Source organism: Gadus macrocephalus, chromosome 15, assembly GCF_031168955.1.
Source record: "Gadus macrocephalus chromosome 15, ASM3116895v1".
In the NCBI taxonomy this organism is placed as follows: domain Eukaryota; kingdom Metazoa; phylum Chordata; class Actinopteri; order Gadiformes; family Gadidae; genus Gadus; species Gadus macrocephalus.
In genome coordinates this window covers 7,454,540-7,462,039 of record NC_082396.1, presented here as the reverse complement: position 1 = coordinate 7,462,039, position 7,500 = coordinate 7,454,540, and the positions used below count along the sequence as shown (strand labels likewise).

General features: G+C 60.2%; 2 protein-coding genes across 4 annotated transcripts in view; both read left to right on the top strand.

Moving 5' to 3' along the window:
• The window catches only part of LOC132473208 (basic proline-rich protein-like), a 6,348-nt gene extending 1,811 nt beyond the window's left edge, over positions 1 to 4,537 (top strand). For 2 of the 3 annotated variants that reach the window (XM_060073236.1, XM_060073235.1), the window contains exons 2-4: positions 985 to 3,416; positions 4,246 to 4,348; positions 4,426 to 4,537. In XM_060073236.1, coding sequence (XP_059929219.1) covers positions 1,073 to 3,416; positions 4,246 to 4,348; positions 4,426 to 4,471 — 2,493 coding nt within the window. In that variant the 5' untranslated portion in view covers positions 985 to 1,072 and the 3' untranslated portion in view covers positions 4,472 to 4,537. Of the gene's footprint in view, positions 589 to 984; positions 3,417 to 4,245; positions 4,349 to 4,425 lie in introns of all 3 variants that reach the window. The other variant, XM_060073234.1, reaches the window with a different exon arrangement.
• On the top strand, positions 4,487 to 7,187 carry LOC132473214 (PH and SEC7 domain-containing protein 1-like). Its single transcript, XM_060073242.1, has 4 exons — positions 4,487 to 4,698; positions 4,980 to 5,236; positions 5,385 to 5,597; positions 6,360 to 7,187. Exons 2-3 carry the CDS (start codon positions 4,983 to 4,985, stop codon positions 5,542 to 5,544), a joined length of 414 nt encoding a protein of 137 aa, XP_059929225.1. The 5' UTR covers positions 4,487 to 4,698; positions 4,980 to 4,982; the 3' UTR covers positions 5,545 to 5,597; positions 6,360 to 7,187.
• The last annotated feature ends 313 nt before the right edge of the window (positions 7,188 to 7,500 follow it).

Below are 7,500 nucleotides of genomic sequence, written 5' to 3'. Positions count from 1 at the left end.
ACAGGTTAGTCTACAGGTAGTTTAGTCTAGAAGTCAGTCTACTCATAGTCTACTGGTAGTTTAGTCTACAGGTAAGTCTAGGTCAGTTTACAGGTAAGTCTACAGGTTAGTCTACAGGTCAGTCAGTTTGCAGGTCAGGCTACAGGTTAGTCTACAGGTAAGTCTACAGGTTAGTCTACAGGTCATTCAGTCTACAGGTTAGTCTACAGGTCAGTCAGTCTACAGGTTAGTCTACAGGACAGTATACAAGTCAGTCTGCAGGTAGGTGGTGTTAAGGTAAAGACACTGAAGCACAGATTTAACCCCCTCTTTAAACCCCTCCCCCTCCCATCTGCCACACTCTGCTCTCTGCCCACATTGGATGGCTGAGGAAGGCTGGTCTGAATCCAATCCTTTGATTGGCTGATAGTGGGAAATAGAGATATGGGGGCGGGGTCCTCACAGACTTAAGCTGGGAGAGAGAGAGAGAGAGCGAGCGAGGTAGAGAGCGTGAGAGAGAGGATTACATTTGTATTAGAGACAGAGCTAGAATAAGGAGAGGACGTTTCCACGGTAACTTGTTTGTTGTTACAAAGATGAGAACACAGGGTAAGCTTTTCCCTCGTCCACTTTGTGTGTGTGTATGTTGTGTGTGTGTGTGTGCCTGTGTGCGTTGGTTTGTGTATATGAATTGGCAAGCATGTACGCGTGTGTGTGGGTGTCTGTTTGTGTTTGTGTATGAAGTACCTGAGGTTGGAGAGTTGCATGCTGGGTAATAAGGGAATCCTATTATCTTTACTAACAGAAGCAGCAGAGTAACAAGGAGACTTTCATCTGTGTGTGTGTATGTGTGTGTGTGTGTGTGTGTGTGTGTGTGTGTGTGTGTGTGTGTGTGTGTGTGTGTGTGTGTGTGTGTGTGTGTGTGTGTGTGTTTGTGTCTGTTTGCCTGTCTGTCTGTCTGTCTGTCTGTCTGTCTGTCTGTCTGTCTGCCTGTCTGTCTCCCAGTCTGTTTCCAGATGGACCAGGAGAGTAAGCCCTCAGCTCCTCAGCAGCTGACCTAGAGCCCCCGGAGGTCAGAGGTCGCCCCCAGGGCATGACCCAGCCAGGCCAGGTCCTCCACCTCTACCTGGAGGTGCGCTCCCCAGGAGGAGGAGGAGATGAGCAGTCAAATCCTCGGATGCTCCAAGGTCCTAGCCCCCCCCCCCCCCTCTCGCCGGACCCCCCCCCCACGGACCGCCCCCCCCGCCCCAGGACCAGCAGAGATCCCAGCTCCCTTCCCCCAGACCCCTTGGACCCCCAGCACCCGGGAGCCCCCCAGCACCCGGGAGCCCCCCCTACGGATCTGCCCCCCCCCCAGAGCCGGCGCTGCCAGGACCCGGACCGGACAAGACTCCTCACCCCTCCAGAGCCCCTCCCCCCCCGGGGAGGCCCCGGTCCGGGGCGAGGGATGCTGTCGGCCCCGCCCGCCTCCCCCAGGCCGCGTCCTGAGGCGGGGCGGCGGTCTGTGGTGACCTTCAGCTACGTGCAGAAGGCCAACGTCCAGAGCCTGGACCCCCCCGGGACCCGGGACCCCCCCAGGACCCGGGACCCCCCCGGGACCCAGGACTACCCCGATTCCCGGGACCGGCCCGGGACCAGGGACCGCCCTGGGACCCGGGAGCCGAGGTGGACGCCCGACCGGACGGACCCCCCCTCGCCGTGGGGGGGGGAGGAGCCTGACAGGATGGACCCCGCCTGGTGCCAGACCCCCCACGGCTCCCCCAATCGCAGCCGGACCGGCCTGGAGCCCCCACGGACCCCGGAGGATGGGGGCTCCCCTGCCCCCCGGCGTGGGCCGGCCGGCCCATGTCCGGGGGGCCACAGCCCCAGTCTGCCCCGACAGCCGGTGTCCCCCTGCGGAGGGTCCTGGGCCGGGTCCGGGTCCGGATCCTGGTCCGGGTCCTGGGCTAGGGGCCCGGTCTCCCCGCGGGCCACCCGCACCCTGCCCTGCAGACCCCCGGCCCAGGACCCCGATCCGGCGAGCAGCAGCTGGTCCGGGGGGCCTCAAAGGAGCCCCATGCTGGGCCGCTCCTCCTCCCCTGCCAGGAGGTCCCAGAACCAGGACCCCCCACCGCCCTGGCTGGGGGACGAGAGCCCCCGCTTATCCAGCCGCTACCGACCCCCGTTGCATGCTGGGAGGCCCACTGACATCCAGCACCACATCCCTGTTAGCACTAGCACTAGCTACCATACTAGCCCCCCCTGCAGCATTAGCCCCAATGCTAGCCCAACGTTCAGCACTAGCTACCATGCTAGCCCCCCCCGCAGCATTAGCCCCCATGCTAGCCCAACGTTCAGCACAAGCTACTATGCTAGCCCCCCGTTAGTCACTAGCTACCATGCTAGCCCACCGTTTAGCACTAGCTACCATTCTAATCCATCGTTAGGAGCTAGCTACCATGCTAGCCACCATGCTAGCCCCCCCTGCAGGACGAGCTACCATCTAAGCGACACCAGCATGACCTTGAGTCACAGCGCTCACAATGATCGTAGCACTGGTAACAATAACATGCACCAACATGCTAGGAATAGCATGCATCCTAGTGCTAGCAGTAGCCCTCACAGGTCAGTCTATTCACCCCAAGGCTACAGCATCGCTAGCGATGCTAGCAATAGTAGCAATGCTAGAAGACCATCAGCTAGCAGCCGGAGCAGCTCCCCCGCTAGGAGCCCTGAGGTAGCTCGTAGGCTAGCTAACAGGCTAGCCCTGGAGGCGTCCCGGTCCTCCCTGTTCACCGAGCGCCGCAGCCCCCCCCCTGAAGACCCACCGCCTGACGGCCCCCTGGTGGAGGGGCTCATTCACGGAACAACCTCGCCCTGGGCCTCCTCCCCCGCAACCCCCCAGGACCCGGCCCCCCTGCTGCGAGCAGAACCAGACCGTTCGGAACGTGGGGGTACCCTCTGTCCAGTGGGGGGAGGCCAGGACCCCTGGAACCGGCACCCCGCCCCCTCCAGCCCCGCCCCCTCCAGCCCCGCCCCTTCAGGCCACACCCCCTCGAGCCATTCCCCTTCAGGCCACAACAATTCAGCCCTTCAGCCTCCTCAGTTCAGGGGGGAGGGGGGCTCCAGGAGGCTGCTGACCCCTAGAGAAGAGGCTCCTCCAGGGGGCCCCTCCCCCCGAGACCTGGACCCGGGGACCCCCCCGGAATCCGGAGGGGGGGCGGGGCCCTCTCCTCACACAGAGGAGGGGGACGGAGGAGGAGGAGCGGAGGGGCGGAGGAGAGGGGCGGGGTCCTCCTCCCAGAGCTCCAGCGGGGTGACGGGCAGCGTGTCCGGCAGCGGGGGGGGGCGGGGCCAGCGGGGGAGGCGGGGCCTCCCAGACGGACGCGGAGGGCAGTTTGTCCCCAGAAAGCTGCAGCCAGTCCAGTCAGCGGAGCGACACGCCCACAACACCACAGGTGGGGCGGGGTCTATGTTAATAGGGATCAGGGCTGTGCTGATGGGCGGGGTCTATGTTAATAGGGGGGTGGGGCTGTGCTGATGGGCGGGGTCTATGTTAATAGGGGGGTGGGGCTGTGCTGATGGGCGGGGTCTATGTTAATAGGGGGGTGGGGCTGTGGTGATGTGAGGGGTCTATGTTAATAGGGGGGTGGGGCTGTGGTGATGTGAGGGGTCTATGTTAATAGGGGGGTGGGGCTGTGGTGATGTGAGGGGTCTTTGTTAATAGGGGGGTGGGGCTGTGGTGATGTGAGGGGTCTATGTTAATAGGGGGGTGGGGCTGTGGTGATGGGCGGGGTCTTTGTTAATAGGGGGGTGGGGCTTTGCTGATGGCCGGGGTCTTTGTTAATAGGGGGGTGGGGCTGTGGTGATGTGAGGGGTCTATGTTAATAGGGGGGTGGGGCTGTGGTGATGGGCGGGGTCTTTGTTAATAGGGGGGTGGGGCTTTGCTGATGGCCGGGGTCTTTGTTAATAGGGGGGTGGGGCTGTGGTGATGTGAGGGGTCTATGTTAATAGGGGGGTGGGGCTGTGGTGATGGGCGGGGTCTTTGTTAATAGGGGGGTGGGGCTGTGGTGATGTGAGGGGTCTATGTTAATAGGGGGGTGGGGCTGTGGTGATGGGCGGGGTCTTTGTTAATAGGGGGGTGGGGCTGTGGTGATGTGAGGGGTCTATGTTAATAGGGGGGTGGGGCTGTGGTGATGGGCGGGGTCTTTGTTAATAGGGGGGTGTGGCTGTGCGTACAGCAGACCTCTGGCCGTGTTCTTCAAAGTCTACTTCACTGATCCGCAGAGCGAGACCACTCCAGACCCGAGTGCACGATCCCAGAGGATCGCTCAGGCCAAGTGGGAGTTCCTGTTCGGAGTCTCCACCCAGGACCCCGGCAGCTCTACAGGTGGGTCTACTGGTTCCACTGGCCAGCCTCCCAGTTGGACCACAGTCTGCAGCACTAAGAACCCTTCTCTCCAGCAGACGGCCGCCCTCTGACCCGCCCCCCCCCCCCACTCCCTCCACCTGAAGCTGACCAATCAGCAGAGCGGCTGGGAGCTGGAGGGTCAGAGGTCATCGGGGCAGCAGCAGGTGCAGCATGTCCAGGTGGAGCTGGTGACCCTCAGCCCGCCTGGCTCCGCCCCCAACGCCGGCTCCTCCCCCAACACCGGCGTCATCCGGCGGCGCATCACCTACTCTGAGACCGACCTGGACACCGTCCCGCTGAGGTGCTACCGCGAGACGGACCTGGACCAGGTAGGACCTGTCACGCAGACGGACCTGTCACTCACCATTACCTGTCACTCACCATCACCTGTCACTCACCATGACCTGTCCCTTACCATGACCTGTCACTCACCATGACCCCCTTTCACTCTGCTCTAACGAGTCACTCCGGTGACACCATGTTGATTTTATGGTGATTTCATAGGGTGCACTACTGCACTGTGATTGGCTGGCTGTTTAAGTCCCCTTTTATTGTTGACCTATGGCAGCGTGTTGCGCCCCCTGAAGGATCTGTCGGCTCCTCCCCCCAGGTGATGCTGGCGCAGGCGGAGGAGGAGCTAGAGGAAGACTCCGCCTTCGGGAGCAACCGCAGCACGCCGGGAACGCCCGGCTCTGGCGATAGCCCTACCCAAAACTCCCAGAGGCTGCTGGGAAAGGCCCGGCAGTGGGCGGAGCCTGATCAGGAAGTAGAGGAGGAGGAGGGCGTGGCCAGCTGGGCAAGCGTCAGGATGCAGGGAGACAGGAAGAGACAGGAAGACGAACGGGAGTCTGGGCTGCTGACCCGGAGGTCAGACACACACACACGCACACGCACACACAAACACGTACACACACACACATACACACACACACACACATTTATATGGTAGCAGATGCACCAACATTGAAGTTGGGGTCGCAAATATTTTCAGAGTTTGAAATGTGTGTGCCCCCAGGTCGGAGGTGTGGGACGGCCCCCTCCAGCTGAGGTGGCCCCTCCCCCTTCCCAGCCCCCCCCAGCTGGACTCCTTCAGCCGGCACTTCGAGAGCATCGTGGAGTCGCACCGCGCCAAGGGACTTCCTTCTCCAGCCTGGACAGCTGGGACCTCCTTCTGAGCCCCGCCCACACCTTCAGCTTCGACCTGTCCACCCTCACGCCCTACATACAGGTGAGACCCCCCTCACGCCCTACATACAGGTGAGACCCCCCTCATGCCCTACATACAGGTGAGACCCCCCCTCACGCCCTACATACAGGTGAGACCCCCCCTCACGCCCTACATACAGGTGAGACCCCCCCCTCACGCTCTACATACAGGTGAGACCCCCCTTATACAGGTGAGACCCCCTCATACAGGTGAGATCCCCCCCCCTCACGCCCAACAAACAGGTGAGACCCCCCCCTCACGCTCTACATACAGGTGAGAACCCCCTTATACAGTTGAGACCCCCTCATACAGGTGAGACCCCCCTCATACAGGGAAGACCCCCCCTCATACAGGTGAGACCCCCTCATACACGGAAGACCCCCCCTCAGACAGGTGAGACCCCTCATACAGGGAAGACCCCCCCTCAGACAGGTGAGACCCCCCCCTCATACAGGTGAGACCCCCTCATACAGGTGAGACCCCCTCTCATACAGGGGAGACCCCCCCTCATACAGGTGAGACCCCCCTCACGCCCTAGATTAAGAATGTCTGTGTTTGTGTACGTGTGTGTGTTTCTGTATGTGTACACGTGTGTTCATGTGTGTTTGCATGTGCATGTGTGTGTGTGTGTGTGTATGTCTGTGTGCACGTGGTTGTGTGTGTGCATTTGCAAGTGTGTGTGTGTGTGTGTGTGTGTGTGTGTGTGTGTGTGTGTGTGTGTGTGTGTGTGTGTGTGTGTGTGTGCACGTGGGTGTGGGTGTGCATGTGTATGTGTGTGTGTAGGCTCAGGGGAGAGAGGGTCCCAGGCAGAAGATGGACCTGAGTTTCGCTCCACTGGTCGAACCGGTTATGTCCGGTCTGGACGAGACGTCGCGTTCCGAGACACCGCCCACCGTGCGGGCGGGGCTTAACGGAGGAGGAGGAGCCAAAGATGACCTCATCCCCAGAATGCGTCCCCGGAGGGAGAGGGAGTCATGGCGACGAGCCAACAGCAGAGACGACGTCCATAAGGCTGACTCCGCCTCCTCGCTCCAGGGCAGCTCCCGGTCAGTCTCTGCTACCCTGGTGTTAGCATTAGCATCGAGCTAATAGGTTCTAACGGTTAGCATCATGCTACAGGAGACTAGCGGTACAGAAGATAACAGGATGCTAAGATGAGTGGTAAGAATCATGGTACATGATGACAGTGAGGTACAGCCAATTACCTCCAAGTTAAAGCCAACACCTGCTGGCTGCAGTGGTCCGCCACCAGGTGGTGGTGCTGGCTGCAGCTCCAGCGGTCCGCCACCAGGTGGTGGTGCTGGCTGCAGCTCCAGCGGTCCGCCACCAGGTGGTGGTGCTGGCTGCAGCTCCAGCGGTCCGCCACCAGGTGATGCTAAAAAGTCACACTGGGATCTGAGAACGGATCCGCTCACTAGAGGAGCCTGGAGCCGGCAGTTAGCCCATCAGCTCTGTCCGATCTGACAGTCATATCAGCAGTAGTTCGAGGGTGTATCTGTGTTTGCGTGTATGTGTGTGTGTGTGTGTGTGTGTGTGTGTGTGTGTGTGTGTGTGTGTGTGTGTGTGTGTGTGTGTGTGTGTGTGTGTGTGTGTGTGTGTGTGTGTGTTGGGTGGGGTTACCTCAGCTCCACTCTAATTAAACTCATGTGGTGCTAAAGCATTCCATGGAAAACCTCAAGAGCACACACACTCTCTCTCTCTCTCTCTCTCTCTCTCTCTCTCTCTCTCTCTCTCTCTCTCTCTCTCTCTCTCTCTCTCTCTCTCTCTCTCTCTCTCTCTCGCTCCTCACTGTACGGTGAACCATAGGCCGCCTCCATTCATGTTTGAACACAATGGAGGAGACATCCAATGTTTATTTAGTCAACGAAGTGGTGACGACAGGAAGGGATGTCACCATGGAAGTTCATTGTCAATGGTTTCCCTT

Coding starts and splice junctions, on each gene's coding strand:
- LOC132473214 (XM_060073242.1), top strand. CDS start 4,983: ATGCTGGCGCAGGCGGAGGAGGAGCTAGAGGAAGACTCCGCCTTCGGG. Junction 5,237..5,384: donor TCTGGGCTGCTGACCCGGAG/GTCAGACACACA, acceptor GTGTGCCCCCAG/GTCGGAGGTGTGGGACGGCC.